A 27,701-nucleotide genomic window follows, 5' to 3' on the forward strand; every position below is an offset into this window, starting at 1 on the left:
AAGGTACAGTCTAATTTTTAGACGTTCATTGACTATACGCAATCAATTAATGGCCAGAAATGTAAGAAAACACAGAAAATATACCTCAGCATATGGAGGAGAAAAGATGACACAGATTCTATGTTAAAGACCAGTTCAGAGCAGAAAGGCCTGTCTGAAGTTAGAAAGTGAAGAATCCATTTCTTAGGAGAGGGCAAATGTACCGATTTCATCCATTCAATTCCCCATTTCCTTGTCTGCTTTTCTTTTTGAATGAAAGGAGTTATTATGGAGAAAAAGGTCAACATCAAGTAGACTTTGAGGGGAAAAAACAGTTCCACGAACACCAGTGAGACAGAGAGAATAGTGACACCAAGAACTACTGACAAATCACAGACAGGCTACATGACAGCTTGTATTGCCTTCTATGATGAAGTGGCTTTTATCAAGCTGCCTGTGTTGCTATGCTCTGGTAATGCTTTTTCATGAAACTTTGCAGCCCACAAGTCTTGGTTGCTCCATTTATTGCACATTTGTCTGTCAGAAATACAGCATGCATGCGAAAAAGCTCTCAAACAGATTCAGACATACTTTTTGGACCGATTTTTGGTGGACCGCCTGGTTTCCTCATGTGCCAGGGTCCTCCAGACTACCTTCAGCTTTGTTCAAGGAGATACTCAAAACATGAGGGGACAATCTGCCCTATGAGACTTGCATGGTCAAAGCTACAAAGAATTATTAGTAGACATTTTCAAGGCTTCTTCACTGAAAGTGAAATGGTAATTAATTCTCTTAATTGAATGATCATTCATTAATCTTTTACTAAATGCATTACCTAATAACATTCTCAATCTTGAAAGTTACTGCCATGTTTTCCATTTCTATTTTCATGATAAGACTAATAACAAGCTAAACTCATGGCTTTATAAATCTGGAGCACAGCACAGCATATATTTTATGCAGTTTTTCCATTTCTTCAATTACAAGCAACTGCAACAAAAAAAAATAGCATATTGTACTTGCTAGTATTACATTTTGGCAGATCATAATTAAATTGTTCCTTAGAAGCAGTGCTCAGTGCTTAAGAAGAAGGATTATATTGAATAACAGGGCTAATATTTTAACTCAATTAACATGTTATTTTTCAATAAAGCGGTGTACACTACTGTAATTTCTTCTATGGGTAACATCAGCTATAGAACAGAAATACTGCAGCTTTTTTTCTTATAACTGATGTGTAATTTTTCCTATGTTAATTGTATGCTTTGTATATTTTTTAAAGTGGATGAAAACATGTGACATATTACTATTTCTATAAATAAATATACTTATTTCATACTGTTAGAGGCATAAAATATTTCACTTGTATACCATATAAGCCTGCCAGAGACTACATTGGACTACATCTAAAAATACTTGAGCATTCCATGGTAAGGAAACAATTTTTTTTTTACATCTTTTAATTCTGTACTGTTGTGAGCTTGATTTATAATATTCGTTGGGGTGGAAGTGATTTTTCCATGAAGAAATTACGTCTAGTAACAAGGGAAGTAAGGTACCTTCTCCATGGAAACTGCCTGCCAAATATGGTCAGATGACTTATCAGATTCTTCAACACAATATTTCAATTTGATAGAATTCTATTTTCCTGGAATCCTTCACTAATAATTTAAAAGTGACATAAATGTATAAATGTCTGTATTTCTGAAGATAATGAAGTTGTGTCATTCCAATATCAGTTTGTAATATATTTCAAGGTCATCTTCTTTTTGGTTGTTCAAGCTAGCTGCTTATGTTCTTTTAAATCACATTCCGGATTTGGTTTAATTCTGAATATTTTAATGTGTTTTAAAGACTGTGAATATTTTGTTGTTACTGCTCTTTCACTCTTCTGAAATTATACCATGGATGATGCCCACTGTATAGTGGATGGGTTTGTTAACTCTTTATGGAGATATGAAAACTGTGTAATTTAACAATGACCTTGAAAGGTAATTTTTTGTTTCAAGAACTAGTACATGTATTTGTATCAGCAGAACTTGAATATTGTACTACATATCAAACAGCTATTTCTCACATGGAGCTACTAAAATGTACACTCCCATACCATTTTACAGCATTCTCCATAACTTGTCTATCACTGAAATAATACAACTCATTAATAAACAAAATAAAAATAACAAAGTAGCAAAAGTTTTCAGTAATCATCAGATTGGTCATTTCGTTCTAGCTGTGTAAGAGATTTGTTTAGCTGTGTACGAGAACAATGTGTACTACTACCAGGATATTCCATCTCAAAGGTGCTGAAAAATAGGGAGGTAAATTACAGCACATATATATGTGCATCACATATAACATCCAACTGCAGAAACAGAAATAGGTCATTTTGAGTTCATACAGAACGTAAGACAAAAAGAAAAGGACAGAACCAGACTGTGTTACAGCCAGATGGGGAGACGGAAATTATATGGTACAAAGGAACACGTAAATAAAAGACTAAATGATTAATATGACAAAATAAAATCAGTATGAGTTACATAAGGAGGTATTAGTAACTGGACATGAAATTCCAGCCAGTTGCAGGAAATACCTTGTGTTCCTTTCATGGAGATCACCTGGTGAATGTTTTTAAAGATGAAGTACTATAAGGTAAAACGTATCGCCAAACAGAAAATCACAGCAGATTGTTACACAAGTTTAATGAAATTTGGTAAGCCAAAAATAAAATGCTCATGCTTACCATCATGGTAAGAAAGAACATTTCTGAGCAAAACTCAGAATTATTCACACTAGAAGAAACACAGCATGCTGCCAATATTACCAGATGAATGTTACAACTGCTATGTCATGTAATATTATAATTCTTATTATTCATTTCCATATATAAAAGGATTACAAATCCTTCTCAGTGGACAATAACCTTTAAATTCACTCAGTATTCTGACATTATATAAGCAGGAATGATTTCAACTCCAAAGTCATCAAAAACTTTTTGCCAAGGACACCAACCTGTGCAGTCGACATGCTGAAGGGAAGGGATGCCATCCCAAGGGACCTTGTCGAACCTCATGAAGTTCAACAAGGCCAAGTGCAAAGTCCTGCACATGGGTTGGGCAATCCCAAGCACAAATACAGGCTGGACGGAGGATGGATTGAGAGACCAGCCCTGAGGAGCAGGATTTGGGGGTGCTAGTTGGTTAGAAGCTCAACATGACCACACAATGTGCGCTCACAGCCCAGAAGGAAAATGGTATCCTGGGCTGCAGCCAAAGAAGCGTGGCCAGCAGGTTGAGGGAGGTGATTCTGCCCCTCTACTCTGCTCTGGTGAGACCCCACCTGGAGTCCTGCATCCAGTTCTGAAGTCCTCAGCACAAGAAAGACATGGACCTGTTGGAGTGGGTCCAGAGGAGGGCCACAAAAGTGATCAGAGGGCTGGAGCACCTCTCCTATGAGGAAAGGCTGAGAGAGTTTGGGTTGTTCAGCCTGGAGAAGAGAAGGCTCCGGGGAGACCTTATTGCGGCCTTCCAGTACCTGAAGGGGGCCTACAAGAAAGCTGGAGAGGGACTTTGGACAAGGGGTAATGGCTTTAAACTAAAAGAGGGTAGGTTTAGATTACATATAAGGAAGAAATTCTTCACTATGAGTGTGGTGAGACACTGGAGCAAGTTGCCCAGAGAAGTTGTGGATGCTCCCTTAGTGGAAGTGTTCAAGGCCAGGTTGGAGAGTGCTTTGAGCAACCTGGTCTAGTGGAAGGTGTCCCTGCTCATGGCAGGGGGGGTTGGAACTGGATGATGTTTAAGCTCCCTTCCAACCCAAACCATTCTACAATTCTAAAACAGCAGTTCATTAAGAAGCCAAATAGCATACATCAAGTTTTTAGTGAACTGAAGGAAACTGGAAGGCTTGAGGCTTGCCATCCAACACAAACAATCTATTTAGGAAGACTAATGGACAATTACTATGGCTGAACCTTTGACAAACTTTCTCAGACAGAACAATTGATTCAATTTAGATACAGATGATCAATAAGTAAGCAGTAAACAAACCAAACTTGCTGAAGCCTTGCTTTGGTATTTACATGTCTCGGTTAAGTGACTAGCACTTCATCATACAATGATTTTGCAACAAGGGAAATTCTGATTCTGCCTTAGGGAAAAAAATTATAATGCTGTAGTCAAACATTGGAATGGCTGCCCAGATACAATGGGGAAACCCCATTAAGGTATCAAAAACTTGAGTGGACAAGGACCCGAGCAACCTGTTCTGTGTTGGCCTTGCTTTGAGTAGAGGGGTTGGACCTCCAGAGAGCCCTCTGAAACAAAATTATTTTGTGATTCTATGAACTTTATAGATAAAAAACAAACAAGAAATTATCTTTTTTGTAGATCTCAAAGAAGATACATGCTGCAGTTCACTAACACGAAGATGAAAGCTTGTCAGAAATGTATCTGAGTCAAAGCTCCACAGCTGGGAAGCATTAAAAAAAAAAAAAAAAAAACAATAATAATTTGATTTTTTTCTAAAATCCTAAAGGGAACTGGATGCAAAATAAAATTTTGAAAGCAACACCAGCATTCCACGGGGGAAGCAGGAGAATATAGCAGGACAGGACAACCGAGGACTCTTGAAATTGTTAGAATCGCGTAAGAAACCTGATGTGAGCCATCATTTACAAACCCAAATTAGTAACCTTTAATTTTAGTACTGTTATTTAAGAGAACAATTTTTCCTTTGCATCTCTCCTCTGAATAAATTTCATGCAACTTCATACTGATTAACAAATGTAGTAAGAAAACTGAAAAGCTCTAAAATACTAGAGGAAAACAATACAATTTATTTTGATCTAAAGCAGTTCATCTCCCCTGTCCCCTTTTTGGTAAAAGCTCAAGGGAAGCTTTATACTCTGCACACCAAGATGGCAGTATCAATTAAATTCTGCTATAGTATAAATTTTCTGACCTCCACCATGTTGAGGCACTACTACTTATACTTCTGCATCAATTCCATATATTCATGACATATTAAAAGACATCAAGTCCATAAACTTTTCTGACCCTTTTCTGCTGCTTAGCTCATTAATGCTGAAAGCTATTAATTTAACAAATGATTGGGCGATTACCTCTTGAAGAATCCGCTTCATTTTCAGAAGCAATGTCTTTACAGCCGTGCAATCTTGCAGCATCAATCTGAAAGGCAAAGATTCAATGCCTCCACCTTCTTCCAGTCCAGTAAAAGGCCACTCCACGGATGGGCTGCCAGCCAGCTGGCTAACTCGAGGGTACCTGACTTCTCCTTGGTCTACCTCCTTCGAGAGCTTCAGAGATAGGTTCCTTGCAGGAGAAAACAGAAAGATCAACACAGAAATATGAAAAAGAATTCAATAATTTTTGGCTTTTAGTTTCTTTGAGTTTAAAGACACATTATACATTCACTTTTTGAGCCTGCTAGCATGAATGGCCTTTATAATGTACATATAGTCAAACGGTGTTAGCAATAAAATATGCATTTATAAATGTACTCTTTTCTACAGGAACTGAAACCATGCTTTATCCTACACCTTTCAAAAGAAAGCCATTTTCTTAAAACAAAATATCCTATGGGCAAAACTGCTATGGGTCTATTTTATTTCAGTTCACCTTTATGAAAATATGACTGTGATACACTTTCGAAAGCTAAATCACGTTCTTCCATATGCTTTGACTTAGCACTCAAAAAGAAAAGAAAACCACCAAAGCAAATACTCCATTCTGGGCTGGCCCAGTGACATAAGATGAAGCTGCTATTCTATAAAACGGAATTTGAAAATCTATTAATCTGTACTCACTCTGAAGTTTAGTTACCATTGAAACTATTTAAGCAGAACATGAAACAAAACAACATTAAGTTGTTCTTGAGGTTCCATTAAAGACAACAGAAAGATTCGGAAAGATTTTAATGGACTTTGGAGGTAATGGAATACCATTATTTTGCTGCATACATACTACATTCCTTTAATATCAGAGCAAGTTACCTATAAGACTTTGCCATGCTGGAACAAGTCCAGCGAAGACCAACAAGATGGTGAGGAGGTTGGAGTGCACAATAAGTGTGGAAAGGCTAAGGGAGCCAGCTTTGCTTAGTCTTCCGAAGAGAAAGCAAATGGCATCTCATTGCTGACCAGAGCAATGTCCCCACTGGGATGACTGGGATGAGATGATGGGACCAGACTATCCTAAGGGATGCACAGCAATTGGATGAAAGGCAATGGACAGAAGCTAGAATACAGGCCATTATGACCAGATACAAGAACTTCATTTACTTCTTACCAAGAAGGTGGTCAAACAAAGGAACAGGGCCTCAGAGATTATATGGGACACCCATCCTTGGAGATACTCACAACATGACAGGGCAAGCCCCTGAGTAACCTGCTCTAATTGGACCTGCTTTGAGCAAGGGCTTGGAACAGAGACTTGCAGAGATCCCTTCCCACCTGTGTGATTCTGTGATCTAGAGGTCATAGATTCAACCAGCTGAAATCAGCTACAAGCAGACAAAAGATTAATAGTAGAAAAACAATCTAAATAGAGATTAACTTGACATTTTGATGGAACAGAATGTAACTAAAAACACTACGGATTTTTCTGGCATCAAAGCATTTACAACATTAACGTTGCACCTATTTTCTCTTCAACCAGCAGGGAAAAAAGGACAAATCTGAATGGAGAGTAAATCTGAGAATGTGGCTGCACTGTGTAATATTGTTGTATTAATTACCACTAAATTACAAAAGTGTTGTAACAGCAATACATGACATCCACATTCATAGTAAATTAATTTACTGCAACTAACGATGTTAGCATAAGTAGTGAAGAAAATAACAATTATTATTCATTTAATGTATAGTTCCAATTTTCTGTTCCGTTTGAATTTTCATGCAACACAAAACTGATTCTGAATTTTAAGCACGGTCATATTTTGGATGTACAAAGAATATTTTTGCTTGAGAAATTTTTTTTAGTTAACTTTAGTTTCATAGGAACCACATTCAAAAAGGAATTAATGTAATTTCTCAAGACATGCAATTCCCAATGCCATACTAACAAACTGGAAATGAGGCTACTAGAATTACCTTTTACAGATGGTTCATTTTTATATTTTGCAATGTGCAGTAGGGACAACATGTTAGATCAAGAAATGCACCAGAGGTCACTGATATGGCCATATGCTCATGATGACCAATGGAACTAAAATTTTCTAATCTAGGTTTTTCAAGACTTTCATAAAACAATTAGTCTGTTTTAATTTTTAAATACAATGAAACAACTTTGTGAGTAGAATATTCTGCATCCTTTAAAATAATAATCTGAGGTGGATGGTAAAGGTACTTTTGACTGAAAGATATAAGCCACTGCTGATTCATAGCCTTTCTTAAGGAAGCCTCAGATATAAATCATGGAAAAAAAAAAACAACTTTTAAGTTTCGTAACATAGGCCACTTTTAAGGTTTTATAAAAGAAGCCATGTTCAAACTACTGTAATCTACACTTTTGTAGGGTTTAACTAGCCAGAAAAGCACATTATTTAAATTGAGTCAGACGCAAGAACAAAGTCCTCTTTTTTCCTGTCCAGTGCCTGCAGGCTGGGAGACAAATCATTCCTTAGAATAATAATTATTCCTCTGCACGTTCACTTCATGAGTCCCATCGAAGTTTCATCTTCCTCATGCTCCTGAAGAGGCATCTTACGTGGGTAACATCCTGACACTGAGAAAGGACCAACTAAAGATGTAATGCCTCCCAGAAGGAGTCTTTTACAGCACATTACCGGCGAGAAGAACCTGGCACCAACAGCAGTACTCTGCTGCCCCAGTGACAAGGAAACAAGCAGTACTCTTGGAAAACTATTATCCTCTCTTGCATGCAAGAGACATAGTGTTTATGTATAACCTATAAATGTACTGGAAATACAGCAAAACTTATTTTGCACTGAAAAAAATACTTCAATGACTTCAACAGGCTTTACGTTGACATCACACTGCTAAAACACACAAAATTACCATCTTTTCAAATCCAGAAGCTTGTAATAAAGTATGAAAAGCACCGTAATAACATATCAGCACTCACTGTCATAAGAGTTTAAACTCTAAATTGCTACTGGAAAATGGTGACTCAGAGTTGGTACACAGTGAGCATTCAGATCATACAGTACCTCTGAACCGTCTGAAAAGAATGTAACTGATCTGTGACAGAAAAAACTCTTCACTGTCTGATACAACTCCTTCTAATTGAGGCAGGAAAAAGTTCATTTTAAGTTCATTACAGAACTGATATTTCGTCAAAATCTTTATTAACATTGTCCAGGTGGTCTATTACAGTATTATTACGGTAATCCACTGCAATTCATCTCAAAACAGCAGTAGAGATTTAGCAAGATAAAAAAAAAATCTTACTAAAATTAGAAGATTGCCCTTCCTACTAAAACACCTCTTTGCCTCTGAAGTTGGAACAGAGGCTGGTTCATTGACTGGTAATACAGGAGCTCCTTACAGGTGGCCAGCCTCTTCCACCTTCCAAAGACGTGCTTAACGTAATAAAAACATTTCACAGGCAAATATTATCTGTGACAAACTTCTGAAACTATGGATAAAAAGCCTCAAAAGGTCTGTTTTAATGACTAAAGACAACGTATTTCATTTAAATGACCATATTAATTCTATAATATTATGAACATAAAGTATTTCAGTAATTTGGTCACTTTTAAATATATGGCTCCTGTCTGACCTCTAAATTGCCTGACATACACACAAATTTAGGCTATGTCCCTAATTTAATAAAACCATGCCTGAAAATGTTCCTGGTTACTGGAATTCAGTCAGAGTTAAAGCACTTTTCAAATGGCTTGACCCAAAACAGCTATTGCTCTTTCAAACAATTTTCTGGCGTGGTTTGGATGTCAGTACAGGCAAATTGGATGGGACTGCTCCATTCTGGAGGATTTCAGTGGTGCAGATGTGCACTAAAGAACCATTCCGTGTAGATGTCACCTCAAACCTCTGAGCATGCCTACGGAGCCATGAAGCTCCAAACTTGGGATATGCAACTCAGCCAGACTCCTAAGCAAGTGAAGAGCCAGCCTGTTTTGAAATGTCCACGATGAACCGTGGATGCAGTGGCAAATCACAGCTCAGAAGAGTGGTAGGAAGCTGCTCTTCATTTTCTCCCGGGTATTACAGACTTCACTTCCCAGGTAACAAGTGGTTTTCATATTCTGTTTGATGAAGTTCAGACAAAGTCTGATAGGTGGCATACTTAAAGCTCTGCCCAATCCTCTAGATCAATGTCAAAAGGAAACAGGGCAATTCAAGCTGCTCAAGTGGTATCAACCTAAATCCTGTGGAATACTATACAGCTGCATGTTACATCTAAAGGGACAACAGATGACAACAGAGAAAAGCAAGTATAATGTCAGTAGAATTACTGTCATCATAAGGTCTGAAAATCCACAGAAAATTTGATACAAATTTGTAGATGTTAAATAGGGTGAACACGTGTGCAACTTGATGCTACTTTGAGCCCGCTGGCTTGTTTCCATTATATCTGGACATATCCACTGAACGCTATGAATATATTTCCTAATTTCTAATGGATACAAAAATCAGAAGCTACAATATCCACATTTAGCAAAATGGTAGTGCCATTAAGACAGAGTTCTATTTCAAAAGCAATCTTTATTGAAATAGCATTAAAATAATCAATCGGTGGCTTTTCACATTTTAATAGCCTCCATAAATCCAATGCAACTGCATGTTAAGTGAGGAAGAGGCACAACTGTGCAGCTTCTATCAAAGCTTCCTTCCCTTAAGAAGGTAGAACAACTTTCTTATTCCAAAGTATCCTTAAAGGGTTTTACTGAAAAAAAAGAAAAAAAAAAAGGATGCAAAGGTTTGCAACTTGAGCTAGTTTTAGTTATTCTTCCCTTCTTAGTACTTCTCAGATGAAAGATTTGAAGAGCTTATGGTAATTTGAACGACACTTACATAAAGATCCTCCGATTATGTGGAGTTTAATCTTCTTAGTTTTCACCAGCAGTGCTTAAGATGTTGCTACAGCAGAATTAGCCTAAAGTAATACAACTGGTCCCATACAGTCTGCACTTCTTGATACCATCTTAACAGAAGAGAACCCATGTAACGCTGTGGGCATCAGGAAGTCTCTGCCAGCAGAGTAGAAGACCCCAGCTTCTGTGGGAAGAGCTGAACATAGCTTCTTTCTTCCTTGAGGGCATATCTTCTAAAGCAGGGACTTTTTCTAGTCTTAAATCACTTATTTTCAGTGTTTGAGTGTGCAACTGTACGTGTATATATACTCACATATAAATACATTATGTGTATATATATATTTTTATATATGTATAGTTATAAAATTCATACGCACACTTATGTATAAATGTATATAAATTTGATCTTCAGAAAAATTTCAGCAACAAACCTCTCTTATTTGTTCATAACTTGGTGTACCAGGAAACCGATGTCCTTTTACACTAGAAAAATGCTATTAGCTCCATACACAGGTTATATCAGACATGACACTGAAATCCTCTTTCATACAAATCAGGTTAGTCTTCAATCCACACTATTTTATCCTATCCAGAGCTTCCTTTTTCTTCACCAACAGCAAATACCTGAAAGGGATCTTTTTTTAGAAAAATCACCAATTACTATTTTGAGAAAGGTCCCTTAGTTATGGACCACAGAAGACATAAAAGAACAATTGCTTCTGATTTTTAGAGAAAAATCTGCCTAACTCAAACACTTCCAAAATTCAGTACAAAGCACTCTGTGGCTCTCTTACAGTGATGTACACTACAGGCAATTCCTACAATCATGCCAGACTGAATCTTAATCTCTGAGTAATCTCTTACTAATCTCACTTGAGACATGTTCTATGTTTATGGTCACAACTGAAATACATGGATTCGTTCTGGAAAAAAGAAAGGCTTTTCCCCTAATTCAGTAGAACTGGGTCACAGACTTTCAAAAGCATGTTGCTAAATATTCCAGAAGGCATATCAAATAATTTACTGCTAGGTGCCTAAATATTCTCAAACTCTGGTGAAGGAGGATAAAAATTGCCACACTCCTCACTCAGTTCTGAAAAGGCAGACTTTGCAATACTGAGAAGATAAAAAGGTAACCAGAACATAAACACTTGGCTAATTACCCATATTGGCATTCTTTGGCATCAAAATTTATACCTCTACCTCACACAATTTCTCAATGGTACTTCTGTTCTACCAGAGAATGCTTCAAAAGAGGCAACATCTCACAATACTAAACCACACCATGTCATAAGGTAGAGATTGCTTGACATATCACAGCTTTTAGACCTATGTATCATTTATTAGTAACTCTGATGCTATGATTTTTCAAGGTCAGCCTTTCAGAAAAATGATGTTTGGTGTCTGTTGCTATTAAACTATGCACCCACACACAAATGTGCACGCAAACTCTAATGGCTAGTGCCGCTATAAGTTAAGAGACTGTCAGCCTTTTCCATTACAATCCCTTGTCTTTCAAAGGTTTATATCACAGCCATACAGATTTCCTTTGGGCTAGAACCTGGTGATCATGAAATATGGAATCAAATTAAAAAAAAAAAAAAAGGTGAAAAAAGTCCTCCATTTTTCAGCTGCTGGCAAAGTACAGCTGCTAAGGGCATTTCAAGCACTTCTTTCCTTTCTCTAAATTCTACAGGAGTAGAGAGTTCTGTTTATATCCCCTGATCTAGCACACAAAAACACAACACTTGAGATTTCAGTTCTTTTATTCCTCCTGGAATCTATTAAGAAAATTTAAATGTGATACAAATAATATAATGTAACGCCATACAGTAATCAGATAACGTCCAAAAAAATAGCTACTTGGAAAAGACCCATGGGGCTTATTCAATTTTAAGTGGTAACAGTGCAGTAGTAAATAAAAGATTACAGACAAACCAGGAAAAGTAAAAGACGCTGGCTGGCCATTGAGAGGTCGGAAGAGTTTGTGTCTATTTAATCATGTTTTTTTCCCAAAAAATTCAGCAAAGGATTATTCTTGAAGCTATTTTACAACTGGTATACAAAATGTAGAGTGCAGTTTAATTACGCACTACAGCCAGCAGTTACTCACATTACATCTCTGGTTGGGATATAAACAAAAGAAGGCTTGCCTTTTATTTCGACAAAGGATAAATCTACCAGCAGTCATTGCAGCCTTTGTAAACACTACGTACTTCTGACTGCACCTTGCCTCAGTACACCTAAAGGCTAAAGGCAATTGGTATCCTCTCCAAGTCTCACTCCAAAAGCACTCCATGGAGCTGACCAACTCAGCTGACCAGGACTAAAACAACAAAATTTTGATCTAATCTCTTCAAGAACACAGGCATTCAACCATGCCCAGCAAACTTTATAGTATTGGGAGAAAGGAGAAAAATAAATCTGTTTTGCCACTGTCACCTTCTAGACCAAAGCAACATTTCTCCTCACCTTTGTTCTCTGCTCTAAATGCTCGAGTCTTGCTTTTAGAAATTGTGTAAATGGAACATCAAACTTTCAAGCTCTTATGAGGACAAAAGATGTTTAAAAAAGCTGGAAAATCATGATGGACATTGGCTAGGACGATTGCCTTCCAAGAAGTACAAGAAGTGCATGCCTTTCATTCAGCTACCAAACTAGTTCTCTTACTTAAAAAAAAAAAATACTTCCTACTGCAGGTCAGCATTTTTTGCTGCCAAGGCTTTTCAAAATTCTGCTCAAAATTATGCATATTTCAAACAAAAATAATAAATAAATAAATAAGCAAACAAACAATATTAAAAAAAGATTTGAAGTATTTTCTGTGCTTGGTAAGAAGCTACAGAACTGTTAGCATAGGCTTCAGCAGGAAGACAAGTATGTTAACACGTAAGGTTAAATCCACTAAAGATAGCAGGGTTTGCAACCAATAGTTGCTTAATGCTTGGCAGAATTCACAGACATGAATAAGACTGGTAAGATGGACTTCAAATGGGAACAGAAAAATAAGTGGAAAATTCATATACTTTATAAAGGAGACAAGCCACTCAATTCCAAGTGTTGTCTGACTAGATCTTTAAATATTTGGGAAGCACCTAACCATATTATTAGTGTGTAAACCAAGATACAATCTTTCCATGAAGCTATTAACCATTAAGAACACTTATGTGAAGAAAGCAGGTAATTCATTATACCTCGTGTTGGCTGAGAGGTTCAGCTGAGATGCATAACAGTCAGTTTTAAGGGTCTCTGTTTTAGTTTCGGCTGCCGCCAGCAACAAAAGCGTCACGCGGCCGCCCCTACCCCCGCCGGCGTGCGGAGGAGAATGAAAAGAAAGAGGCAGAAACTGGTGGGTCGGGATAAGGGCAGTTTAACAGAACAGCAAACAGAGGGAAAACAGGAACAACAACGATACAAATAAGGAGAAAACACAACAACGAACCGTAACGACCCAGTCAGCCACTCTCCCGAAACAGGACCGGCGCTGCGCCCCCCTAAGCCGCAAGTGCGTTCCCGCCGCGCCGCCCCTCCCACCGGAACCCAGCGTGACGGCACATGGTATGGAATACCGGGCTCTGTTTGGCCAGGTGGGGTCAGCCCCCACCCCCCGGCTGTGCCCCTTCCTGGAGTCCGGTGAAAATTAACCCTGTCCTGGCCAAACCCAGGACATTATCCACCCCTTATTCCATACCATCTACGTCATGCCCAGGTCCCCCATTGTCCAGTTGATCACCACCACTTCTCCTGTCTCCAGATATCATTCCCTTAGTCTATGGATCATCACTCTAAAGTGTCCGTTGAGTTCATTTAATCCATGACTTCGGGCTCCATCTGTCGTTATGGTCTTCCGTGGCAGGGGAGGTGATGTGTGGTGATGGGCGGTCACTTGCTGCATCCGGAGCTCACGGCTGATGTATCTGGTGCGGCCCGTGCCCACAGTCTGCAGGAGACGTTGATCTTGATGAAGTTGCTGGATGCCAGTTGTTGAAAACCAGGTCCAGTTCCATCATTGCTGTGCTCTGCTAGGTTTTCATCGAAAAGTCCATCCTTCTTTAATCTGGAGAATTCTTACTATGCTACTACTGGTACAAAATACAACAATTATAACAGTGATAACAGACAGTGACAGGGTTATTTAACAACTAACTTTATACAATTTATTTATGGACTATTCTCGCCCAAAATCAAATCCCCATGAGGTACACATCGGACTTCCCCATCCTTCCGCATTACCCACCAGGTACACCCAGGTCCTTGAGCAAAAGCAATCCCGCGGACGGGCTTGCCTTTGCCCGAGGCAGGACTAACCCAAACCGTCTTCCCTAACATGTTCCGCACGTGCACTACAGGAACTTTATCCCCTTCCACGGGGCGCTGAGGTTTTGACTGGGCAGGACCAGCCCGGTTGGTGGACCCTCTGGTGTTAACCAACTAGGTGGCCTTTGCTAAATGGGTATCCCAATTTTTGAAAGTCCCACCCCCCATTGCCCTCAAAGTGGTTTTTAGCAGCCCATTGTAACATTCGATCTTCCCGAGGCTGGTGCATGGTAGGGGATGTGATACACCCACTCAATACCATGTTCTTTGGCCCAGGTGTCTATGAGGCTGTTAAGAAAGTGAGTCCTGTTGTCTGACTCGATTCTTTCGGGAGTGCCATGTCACCACAGGACTTGTTTTTCAAGGCCCAGGATGGTATTCCGGGTGGTGGCATGGGGCACAGGGTAGGTTTCCAGCCATCCGGTGGTGACCTCCACCATTGTGAGCACATAGCACTTGCCTTGGCGGGTTTGTGGCAGTGTGATATAGTCAATCTGCCAAGCCTCCCCATATTTATATTTTAGCCATCGTCCTCCATACCACTGAGGCTTTACCCGCTTGGCTTGCTTGATTGCAGCGCATGTCTCACATTCATGGATAACCTGTGCAATAGTGTCCATGGTCAAGTCCACCCCTCGGTCACGAGCCCATCTGTATGTCGCATCTCTTCCTTGGTGGCCCGAGGTGTCATGGGCCCACCGAGCTATAAACAGTTCACCCTTATGTTGCCAGTCCAGATCCATCTGAGCCACTTCAATCTTAGCAGCCTATATCTACCTGGTGGTTGTTTAGATGTTCTTCATTGGCCGGACTCTTAGGGACGTGGGCGTCCACGTGACGGACTTTTACAACCAACTGCTCCAGCCGGGCAGCAATATCTTGCCACAATGGGGCAGCCCAGATAGGTTTGCCTCTGCGCTGCCAGTTGTTCTTCTTCCATTGCTGCAGCCACCCCCACAAGGCATTGGCCACCATCCAGGAGTCGGTGTAAATATAGAGCACTGGCCACTTCTCTCGACTGGCAATGTCTAAAGCCAGCTGGATGGCTTTCACCTCTGCAAACTGGCTGGACTCACCTTCTCCCTCGGCCGTTTCCACGACTTTTTGTGTAGGGCTCCATACAGCAGCCTTCCACCTCCGCTGCTTCCCCACAATGCAACAGGACCCATCCGTGAACAGGGCATACTGTTTCTTATCTTCTGGCAGCTGGTTATACAGTGGGGCCTCTTCAGCACGTGTCACCTCCTCCTCTGGTGATGCTCCAAAATCTTTGCCTCCTGGCCAGTCCATTATTACCTCCAGAATTCCTGGGCGACTGGGGTTTCCGATTCGGACGCGCTGGGTGATCAGAGCGACCCACTTACTCCACATAGCATCGGTGGCATGATGCGTAGAGGGGACCCTCTCTTTGAACATCCAGCCCAGGACCGGCAACCGTGGTGCTAGGAGGAGCTGTGCTTCAGTGCCGACCACTTCTGAAGCAGCTTGAACGCCTTCATATGCTGCCAGAATCTCTTTTCCAGTGGGAGTATAGCGGGCCTCGGATCCTTTGTATCCCCGGCTCCAGAACCCCAGGGTTCGACCTCGAGTCTCCCCTGGTGCTTTCTGCCACAGACTCCAGGTTGGGCCATTCTCCCCGGCTGCGGTGTAGAGCACATTTTTAACATCTTGCCCCGACCGGACTGGACCAATGGGTACAGCATGAACTATCTCCCGTTTAATCTGTTCAAATGCCTGTCGTTGCTCAGGGCGCCATTCAAAATCATTCTTCTTCCGGGTCACGTGGTACAGAGGACTCACAATTTGGCTGTAATTTGGGATGTGCATCCTCCAAAAACCCACAACACCCAGGAAGGCCTGTGCTTCCTTTTTGCTGGTTGGTGGAGACATAGCTGCTATTTTGTTGATGACATCCATTGGGATTTGACGGCGCCCATCCTGCCATTTTATTCCCAAAAACTGGATCTCTTGCGCAGGTCCCTTGACTTTACTTCGCTTAATGGCGAAACCGGCTTTCAGAAGGATCTGAACTATTTTCTCCCCTTTCTCAAAAACCTCCTCCGCTGTGTCGCCCCATATAATGATGTCGTCGATGTACTGCAGATGTTCTGGGGCTTCACCCTTTTCCAGTGCAGTCTGGATTAGTCCATGGCAAATGGTGGGACTGTGTTTCCACCCCTGGGGCAGTCGATTCCAGGTGTACTGGATGCCCCTCCAGGTGAAAGCAAACTGTGGCCTGCACTCTGCTGCCAAAGGGATGGAGAAGAATGCATTAGCGATGTCAATTGTAGCGTACCACTTGGCTGCCTTTGACTCCAGCTGATATTGAAGTTCTAGCATGTCTGGCACGGCAGCACTCAGTGGTGGTGTGACTTCATTCAGGCCACGGTAGTCTATTGTCAGTCTCCACTCTCCAGTAGATTTTCTTACTGGCCATATGGGACTATTAAAGGGTGAGTGAGTTTTGCTGATCACTCCTTGACTCTCCAGTTGACGGATCAGCTGATGAATGGGGAGAAGGGAGTCTCGGTTGGTACGATACTGTCGCCGGTGCACCGTTGTGGTCGCGATTGGCACCTGTTGTTCTTCAACCCTCAGCAACCCCACAACGGAAGGATCCTCCGAGAGACCAGGCAAGATGGACAGCTGTTTAATTTCTTCCGTCTCCACAGCAGCTATGCCAAAAGCCCACCGATACCCCTTTGGGTCCTTGAAATAGCCTCTCCTAAGATAGTCTATCCCAAGGATGCACGGAGCCTCGGGGCCAGTTACAATGGGGTGCTTCTGCCACTCCTGCCCAGTGAGGCTCACTTCAGCCTCCAGTACACTCAGCTCTTGGGACCCCCCTGTCACTCCCGAAATGCAAATGGACTCTGACCCTTTGAACTCTGATGGCATTAAAGTACACTGTGCACCAGTGTCCACTAGAGCTTTATACTCTTGTGGATCTGACGTGCCAGGCCACCGAATCCACACCGTCCAATAAACACGGTTGTCCCTTTCCTCCACCTGGCTGGAGGCAGGGCCCCTCTAATCCTCGTCAGAGAATTTGCTGCTCACCTGCTGTAAAAATGACTTGGAGGTCCCCTCCAGAGGATCGGAATCAAGGTCAAACTGTCTACCTGGTCTGGAGAGCTGGCTTCTGGAAACTGGAGTGGCATTTTTCCTAACAGAATCCCCTTTGGTGATTGTTTTACCTCGCAACTCACGTACTAGTGCCTCTAGACTTGAGGTGGGTTTTCCATCCCACTTCCTCATGTCCTCTCCGTGGTCACGCAGGTAGAACCACAGGGTGCCCCGGGGTGTATAGCCTCTGTATTCCCTCTCCTGAGCAGAGAAACGCTTGCCCCTAATAGCTGAGATGCGGGCCCGCACAGGTGGGGAGTAGGACATATCCTCTTTGAATTGCTGGAACTGTCGGGACAATTTATTCACAGCTGAGACAAGGGAGGAAGAGAGACTTTCCTCATATTGGCGGAGTCTGACAGCCACCTCATCCACTGTTGGTGCCTCTTTACCTTTCCAGTTTACAACTGCCAGTGAGTTGGCATGTGAGGAGGGTGCGCTCCGCACAAACTTCCTCCACATGGATTGTGAGCACTGGAGTTCATCTGGGTCTGTGGGTACCTGCTCATCGTCTGTGTCACAGTAAACCAGCTCCCGCACAGCTAATTCCCTCAAGTACTGAATACCCCTTTCCATATTGGTCCACTTGCCAGGATAGCATACAAAATCATCACTGAAGGGGTACCTCTCCCTCATGCCTGACAGAAGTCTCCTCCAGAGGCTGAGGATTTGTTCCTTTTTTCCAATGGCCTTATCAATGCCCCCATCCCTGGCCAGGGATCCCAGCTGCTTGGCTTCCTTGCCCTCTAATTCCAAGCTGCTGGCCCCATTATCCCAGCACCGCAGCAGCCAGGTGGCAATGTGCTCGCCTGGGTGGCGGCTGAAATCTTTCCGCATGTCTCGCAGCTCGCCCAGGGACAGGGACCGGGTGATGATCTCTGTCTCTATCTCCCGCGATGACCCTTGGCTCATCATCATCCCTCCCGGAGCGATCTGCTCTCTTTGCATCTTTTCTTTAGTTTTACGGGGGCGACTGCTACCGGCACAGGTTGGTCATTGGGCTCAGCCGCGCTGCCTGCAGCTGGGGCTGGGGCTGGAGCAGCTGCTGTGCCCGCCGGGGAAACCGAGGCAGACCCTGCAGCTGTTGCTGCAGCAGCCGTGGTGCTGGTCGGGGGGGGCTGTGACTGCCTGCTGGGCTGGAGGGGCTGCAGGGCCGGCTGGGGGGGCAGCGCCAGTTGCATCGCCTGCCACTTCGCTTCCCCCCACTTTCCCCTTTAAGGCACTGAACAGTGTTGAACAGGGCTCGGTAGGTGTGGGCCAGACCCCAGCACATTGTGGTGATCTGTGTCTCTCTGGAATTCCCAGGGTGGCAGCACACTTTTTTCAGATTTTTTACCAGATTGTCCGGATTCTGTATCTGTTCAGGGGTGAGTTTAAAACACACCGCAGTTGCCCACTGCTCTAGACATCTGCCCATGTTGTCCCACACACCCAGCCACTCACAGCTATCCAGCCCCGGGGCAGGTCTCTGCACGATGTTCTTAACGACTTGCTTAACCCTAAACAAAACCTGCAACCCATTCAGGAGGCATAACAAAAGGAGAGTGCTGCGCTGAGCATCCCACGGGTACTCGAAATTCTCAAAAGCAGTTAGGACCAACCTGAGGGAGAGAGGGGGGGGCGAAGGAGTGGGGGAAGGTATCCCCTTCGGCTTTCCCCAGACTGGGTTTGATTATTAACAAAATCTAAGACATAGGATCCGAGGTACGGAAATGACCACAGTGCCGCATGCAAATACAAGACTAATTTCATGCACAGTAATGTTATCATATCATAAGTCGATATCGTACAGTAGAGGAAAATCATCATCCTGATCTTTTTCCCAGCCATGATGAACAGCATGGCAAAGCAGAGCCACTTGATCAAAGTCAGAAACTTTTTTTTTTTTCTTTTTTACCGGCGACTACTTAACACAGAAAAATGCGTATAACAAAATTTAAGCAAATCTAAGAAAACAGTTTTAACACCCGCTGCTCAGCCCTGCCGTTATCCCTGCCCCACGTTGGGCGCCAAATTAAATGTTTTAGTTTCGGCTGCCGTCGGCAACAAAAGCGTCACGCGGCCACCCCTCCCCCCGCTGGCGTGCGGAGGAGAATGAAAAGAAAGAGGCAGAAACTGGTGGGTCGGGATAAGGGCAGTTTAACAGAACAGCAAACAGAGGGAAAACAGGAACAACAACGATACAAATAAGGAGAAAACACAACAACGAACCGTAACGACCCAGACAGCCACTCTCCCGAAACAGGACCGGTGCTGCGCCCCCCTAAGCCGCGAGTGCATTCCCGCCTCGCCGCCCCTCCCACCGGAACCCAGCGTGACATCACATGGTATGGAATACACCGGGCTCTGTTCTCTGTTTGGCCAGGTGGGGTCAGCCCCCACCCCCCGGCTGTGCCCCTTCCTGGAGTCCGGTGAAAATTAACCCTGTCCTGGCCAAACCCAGGACAGTCTCATTAATATTTACTAAAATACCCAAAGTGGAATACTTTCAGCATTCTGCTTGCTTTCCTTAACATTCCAACCTTTACCTGCCTTCATCCTGGGCAGGTGATTTACGGAAGTCTTCCCGAACGGGGTCCAGTTACAGAAATGTCCTGGCTTCAGGTCATGCCAGTGCTTGAGAACAGATACAGAGATCTAAATAATCATCCTATAGGTTATCTTGCTATAGTCACACACATTCCTCCACTAACAGAAATGCACGTGCCCACAGGACCGGATGGCAGCTGAATGCCAGGGACTATAAGGAAGAGGACTAAAAGGTCAGGGGAGCTGAGCATTTAAGACTTAAGTGATGCCTGGTATGATAATGAGGTAGTTAAAACTCTGTGAGGGTTCAGAAAATTCCAACTAGGAGCACTAAAATTTATCATTAGCTCTGTACATTCTCACATTGTCCCTGTAACAATCAGTAATTACAAACATAGCTGAGTGAAGATACCATTCAATACTCTTTAATGGAATCAACACAATGGACCTTCATTTTGGTGAAAGTGTATGACTAAACAAGTGTATCCCTTCTCATTGCCCTCTTCAACTGTTTAAGAATAATGAGCAGAAAAGAGTTGTGTTTAAATTCAGAGGATACCTTCCACCTACTTTATGTAGGGAATTTGATTATTATGTCAGTAAGAAAGCACAACTTTAAAACCCATCCTATTTCATAATCACATAAAATAGTTGGAACCTAATGCTATTGTTAAAAGAGCTTTTATGTTAAATCTCTTTTATGACCAATAAATGAAAGCATGTAATGGATTTAACGACATAATTTATAAAGCAATCCAGAACATGCATGTTACTATATATCCATTCTTAAAAGACAGCAATCTATTAGAGATTTTTAATGCTTAAGTTGGATTCTTCTATGAGGTTTTTAGGAAACACTGTGGAATTAATCTTTCCCAAAATTTCCAGTTCCGCTGACAAACATATGAACAGCCACAGTGACTTCAAAAGCTTGATTTAAACAAAAGTAACAAAGCATCATGAGAAATCCAGCACCAACGCTAATTAAATGGACCAGTTATTTAGTGAAGTTTGCTGATTAAAAACTTCATGCAGTTCCTGGCACAGTGCTTGCAAATAGTGTATTTTCCTGCTGGCTGAGTACTTGCGTATATGTGTCTATGTGCGCATGTGCATACATATGTTTGTTTTATATTATCCGGAGATTCATAGAATATCCTGAGTTGGAAGAGACCCAGGAGGATTATTATCCTGACTCCACACAAGGCAACCTAAAAGTTAAACTATACAAGTAGAGAAGTTGTTGAACTTATAGAGAAGAGCAGTGTTTTCAAGCAAGAACTGAGAAAGAAATCCTCCTCAGTCCATTCATCATTTCCAACACGATGTGAAACCTGCTGTTTCATAACTAACTGTTCCTGGCAGACTTTGACATGAAATAATATGTATTTTTTACCACAGTTAAATAACATACACTTTCTGGGCTCCAGCCAAAACTGATCATCAATGAAGTGTATAGAATAGAAGAAATAAAGAAACTTCATTTTAGAGTAACTGCATAAAAGCTAATCAAGAACTCTAGGTCTAACACTTTGAAATAAACCGTTAGCTGGATCTTGTCTATGCAGAGTGCCAGGTACCAACATGAAGTAAATAGCTCACATCCAGTTGTATGCCATCTTAAAACATACGTTAGAGACTGGGAGCTTCTCAAGCACAAAGAGGTCCCAGGTACCACTCGCTTTTCAGAGGCTCAAAGGCTCCCCTTCTCCTCTGAACACTCGACACATCAACTTACAAAAACTGCCACTGCAGAAATAGAGGCCAATAATTTGTTAAGAACAAATTCCCCGCTATATATGGGGTTGAGAGCTTGTAAGTTGTGGGACCCCTGGGGCGTTCTTTCCTTGTGAGCGTCCTCTCAACCTACTAGAGGACGGGTTTCACTTACAAGGCAGGTGCTGCAATGTGTGCACTCAGATTTTAATTAGTGAAATCAAATCCCTCCAAAAGCACATGCTTGATTTTTTTAAACAAAGGCATTAGAGAACAAACAAAAAAAAGTCATAAATTAATGTGTAAATTAGCCTAAATTAAGCTAATTGCTTTGTTCTTACATGACTTAAAAAGTGCCACAGCAGAAACATGTTATTTTATCACATGGTAAACCTAGCCCATCTACAGGAAATTTCTCTGCCTTTGCCAGTAATATTTTCAGTGTTTTTCTTCTTGACTGTAAATAACCCATTAAAAAAAATCAGAATATTTAGTTTGACTAAAACACTGCAGTAGCATTTCTGCACTTTCCTCTTAACAGAAGGAAACATTACTCTTCCCTCCTTTCCCCCGTAAAGCTATGCCAATGTAAATCTAAAAAATTGGAAAACTGAGGCCAGAGGCAGATCTAAAAGAAATGTTCAGTTTGGTTGACTATGAAGGCTCAAAGCTCAGATCTCTGAATCATATTTAAATCTCTCTAAATATTGATTTGTACACCAGCACACAGAAAGTAGCAGCATGTTAAAACTTCAGTACCAGCCCTGAGCTGTTTGTTGCTTACAATATTTTTGTGTTGCAGCGTTACTTGACACCTAAGTGCTTACAAGCTATGTCCCATCAGAAGTTCCATTCTCTCTGCAATGCCTCATCTCTCTCTTCACTAGCAGGACATTAGGTTCCCTGCCTTTTAACTTCATTTTTTAGACTGTCACATTAACATTAAAAGTTTATTTCAGTTGTTTACTCTCTGCTTCTTAAATTCAGTAATTTTGGGACTCTGCTTGAATTACCTGAATATTTGGAGTTACTGCAATTGCTTCTAGTTTGCAATGCCAGGCTTGTTTAAGGTTGCGAATAACATGAAGAGCAGAACTGTGCAAAACTGTGCAAGTTTAGAAAAGGTACATCTCACTGAAAACATATGGACCATGATTTTAATTTGATGTCTGATGCCTGAATTCTTTTGCAACATTTGAATTTCAAGCAGTAAATAACAGTAATTTAGAATTCAGAACACAATTTCTTTTAACTTAACTGCACTGTTATAACCTGTACCATTAATTTATTCAAGGTGCAACAAATACGATAATGAAAGAACACACTTGAATATGTTGCTTTAAGGAAGTTATTAAAAATTTAGTAAGATTATTAATTTATAATAGAATTCATAGCATTTCTTCTGTGGAGCATTAAATGTACATTACATAAAAGATTAATTAATATTTTTAGTTACTAATTTTGCAAAATCTTTGTCAGAAGAGCATTAATAACATGCAGCTCTAATAACTGTTGGAGTGTGTGTTAAAACTTGCAGTCCAAAGCCCCATTTAGACTGAGATTAAATCTCGACTTGCCAGCTCATTTATTTTCAAGGCACTTAGCAATACCACTCCAACTTTTGGCATAAGTTGATTTTTTTTTAAATGTGGTAGAAGTTGCACAAAATGTTGATTTCTGGCCCACCCTGCTGCCAAATACAGCTTGAAATCTAAGCACACCCTACAGATTGTGAAAGCAAAAGACAAAGAATTCAGAAGATATGCCTGTGCACATACAGACATTGTACAATCTTTGAATTTTAGTATCGCTTGACTTATGACTCTGAATCTTCTGTGTTGCTAATGCGAGGCCATCCTCCTGCCTTTGCTTTCAGGGATCAGAAATCCATCAGGCACTTGTATTAGCATACACATTACTGGCCAGGCTGTCATTCTCTAAATCCGACACACAAAACCTTAGCCACACTTCAGGGTGTGCATGCATCAATAGAGAAGATGTCCCACAACTACACGTCGGAAACCGGCAGAAGAGAAAAGAAGAGAAAGATACATGATTAAGTAGGAGGGGGTAACAGAAGGATAAACAAGAAATTTGCCTGCTACCACCAGAATGGTCGTCTTTTTTTTTTTCTTCTTCTTCTTTCTTTTTACACGAGTGGGGGTTTTAGTTTTCTCTTTTTGTGTCTTTTTTTTAGAAAAGAACTTTCTCTTCTGACGCATTTGAACAAGCAATGCAACATTTTGAGAACAGCTGTAATAAAAAGAGAAGCAGACAACATGCCTGGGAATAAAGAGGCTGTCTCTGGGTCTGTAATTAGACACATAATTAGTCTGGAGTGTCTCAGCGTTAAGACTCATGTCACAACATCGATACAATACACAACAGAACAGACTGTGGTCACAGGTGCTCTCTGTGGGTCATTTGGGTAGGTGTCCTTCTTAAGGCTTGCACAGAGGTGTAAATACCCATCTCCTGGAGCCATGCCTCTGTTTCCAGGCCTACGTGAATGCTATCTCATCTTCTCTTTTGTGCACACTGAAGGGTATGTGACATTTAAAACCAGATAACACTGACTGGTAGCAAAGGGGAAGGTTTCTATTCACACCAAGCCACATAAACACCGATCACTATCTTTGCTCAATTGTCTTTTAAACAAAGCCCAGAATGCAAATACTGTTCTGTCCAGAGATGGTAAAAATGATAAAAGTCTTCCTCTCCTCTGTGACATCTCCCAGGAGAGACAATCTCATTCTGATGAATACAGTGAAGGGCACTGGTCAAAGGGGGATAAAGTTCATTTTTTTCTGACAGGACTGACAAATATTATCTATTTGACAAATTTGCACTCTTTTTCACTTGCTTTGTGGGGAGTTGATAGAGAAAGATGAGCCAAACACCACATTACATCTTAAAAAAAATCTTGATGTCACAAAACCACAGGGAATCTAGCAGCATTCACTTAAACCCACAGATCTCAGGCCTCAAAAATCAAATGTCATGCCTTCGAGTTTACATCTAGCCATTTATGGAGATTTTTATCACCTAACTAAAAAGTTTTTTTATTGGTTAAAATAGCAAGTTGATGTAATGCATGGTCAAAGCTTCAGACAGGGAAGAGGGCACTAATGACATATGGCATGCAGAACACATATTTTTAGTTGTTTCTTTGAGTGGCCAGGAATTGTTCGCATTCCTCCAACGCAATATAGAGGAGTAGGGATATCTGTCCTTGAAATTTTTGATTCTATCTCACTTCTTCGGTGTCCCTTCTCCCGCAGCCTGTGTACCTGCATCTCCCACACTAACTCCTGCCAGCTACTTCTCACAGCTACCACAGAGGTGTTTCCACGAAGGAAGGAGATGATCTCCCTGCACACACCCCCAACAAACCACTACCTTTCTTCTCCTGGAAAGCTTCATGCAGCCAGCATAATAAATTGTAATTAAGAACAGTCAAGCTAAACTGAAAACAAGCTGATCTAGAAGGTCGTTTGACCACGTTAATATGACGGTTCCAACAAAACTCCAAGCATAATCTGCAAGTTTTTCTATTTCCCAACAGAACTACTGTTTATCTTTTGCTGATATAAATTTTCAGCTTGGTCAGGGTCGTGTGGCAAAACACAATGTTTGCCAGGAAAATCTGGCAGCAGACAATTAAACAAGTTTCCCCTTAGACATTTTTATTAGTTCTAGAAGCAGCATTTTGGAATTTTAGTATCATCCATCAGACAAAATGAACCCTGATGGGCTGCAGCCTGCATATTTTTTACACAACTTCATTTGTCAAGCTTTTTGTTTAATTTTCAAGAACAAATGCAATGCTGGAAGAAGACAAGGAAACAGAAAATCCTAGATCAGAGCACATTTTAAACAAAAATCTCTTCTAAGCAACTTTATAAATCCTGTAATATTACAAATTGTGTTTAGAAAACAGCAAATAGAGGAAGAATTCATTAACATAGTACAGATGGTTCCTCAGTCACCCCACCACTCCTGAATAAAGCCCTCCACAGGAATAACTAACAGACAAATGAAGCAACGCATCTAAATGAAGGCAAAAACTGTAAGACAGACGATTAACACCTTTATCCATGTGTCAGAAAACAGGGAAGAGCCAATCCAAACCTATTGGACCTCTGCTTTGCACTTGCAAAGCTCTCCAAAATGCATGGTGAAAGGTCTTTGCTCTTGCTCCTCAGGATTAGCCACTAAGAGTTTTTGACATGCAAAACTTGCATGTCAGAAGTCACGTGCTCTCACCACGGCAATAAAAAAGAAAGAGAAAACATGAAAATGTAAAGCAGAAAACACAGGAATATTAACTTCATTTTTAAAACAAACTAAGTGCGGATAACCAAAGAAATAATTGCAATTCTCACCCTTTAAGTGGAAGACTAGAAGCCTGCTTTTTACAAATGGTGATCAGCTCACTACCAACAGAGAGGAACCCTGTGGATCCTGCAAGGACTATTAAGCTACACAAGAACAAATGGTCGTCCCTTCAGAACACGAACCAGAGAAGTCACTTAGAAATTTAGTACAGAGACTGCAGTATCAATGTAATTGTTGAGGCAGCCACTAAAACCAGCAAAAGCTTTAAGGAAGAATGGTTTAAGATGGTGTATCTTTATTAGTCTCTATTATTCTTTGTTTTTATCCCACTTGGCTGATTAAGTGAGACAACTAGTAATGTTCTGTGTATGGATAACTTTTTTCCCCACAGCATCATCTAAAACAACAGGCTGAGCATTCTATTCTTAACTACTTTATTTCCAATTTTGTATTGATACACCTTTTTTTAAAAAAAAAAAAGGTTGGCATTTTAATTAGGATTAAATTCCAATACTTCAAGACATGCAGTGGGTAACTACAGTTGAAAATGGCAAGCAATAACCAAGGCGATAAAATAGCAGTTATGCACCTTGATTGATAGATTTATGCCTGTGTCTCTCTGTCTCTCTCTATACTCATCTCTGTACCCAGTGAAAGCTGTGCAAGGTTGGAAAATACATACATACTCTTTATCCACAAGATTCCTGGAATTTAACAGAACTAAACCAAACTGAAAGTGCTTTTGTTTATAGGCCCAAAAGGTTATCAATAGAAACATGTGCAAAATGAGTATTAGTGCTACCAGCAGTTTTGTCATTTTGTAAATATCTGGTAAATGATACTTCCTTTATTCTTCATATTGCCAGCAAAAACAAATAAAGCCTTGGATAGGTGCACTGCTTATTACAGTACACAAGTTAAACCACATAAACCTATTTGCTGCTGAAATGCAAACTTCTAAACTAGAAAAATTTCTTCAAGTTTTTGAACAGTACATTGTCCAGTTTAAGAGTAGAAATTTAGAAACATCAATTACAAATAATACCTAGGGCTACTGCTCTTATATGAGAAATATTTGGACTTTTAATAACTTAATACAGGCAAGAATTCTACTTTCTATCCCTGCTTAAGTTGGCACATTTTATCATCACACTAAACTATTCCTTAAATGTGAAAAGAAAGTACTGAGCCTCTCATTAGCACTACTGGCTACAGAAGCAGTAAATTTCATGGCAGTCATACGTCCAAAAGTTGGTAATAACACATCAAATATATTCTGAGAAGTTTTTAGAAAGAAAGAGAAATAATGTAGAGTGAACATACAGGGAAGTGCTGTTGAAGGACATGCTCTTCCCAGCCCAGGGGACACTATTTCACCTGTGTTCCAGCAGTCTCTCTGTGCACATTCATTCATGTTCCAACTCAGAGCGAGATCAAAAGCAATTTCATATTCTGCTGAGGCATTTGAGTGCTTATTACACTACTTGTGTAACTTCAACTGTGGTCTCTGCTGACTCCACTGAATTTCAAATTTCAACATCTAAGTGGAAAAAATTCCATTTTCAGTTAGCTTGCCATCAGTGTTAAAAAGCAGGGGACATTTAAAAAAAGAGCTATCTTCTACTAAAACACCCAGAGAGTAGGGGCACCTCTTACACTGG

At 41.0% G+C, this 27,701-nt stretch overlaps 1 protein-coding gene across 6 annotated transcripts in view; it reads right to left on the reverse strand.

Annotated features, from left to right (window-relative positions):
- The window catches only part of CCSER1 (coiled-coil serine rich protein 1), a 745,310-nt gene that overhangs the window by 450,187 nt on the left and 267,422 nt on the right, over positions 1–27,701 (reverse strand). For all 6 annotated transcript variants that reach the window (XM_075421506.1, XM_075421504.1, XM_075421503.1 and 3 more), the window contains one exon: positions 5,099–5,309. In XM_075421506.1, coding sequence (XP_075277621.1) covers positions 5,099–5,309 — 211 coding nt within the window. The remainder of the gene's footprint in view (positions 1–5,098; positions 5,310–27,701) is intronic.

Source organism: Opisthocomus hoazin, chromosome 5, assembly GCF_030867145.1.
Source record: "Opisthocomus hoazin isolate bOpiHoa1 chromosome 5, bOpiHoa1.hap1, whole genome shotgun sequence".
Taxonomy (NCBI): domain Eukaryota; kingdom Metazoa; phylum Chordata; class Aves; order Opisthocomiformes; family Opisthocomidae; genus Opisthocomus; species Opisthocomus hoazin.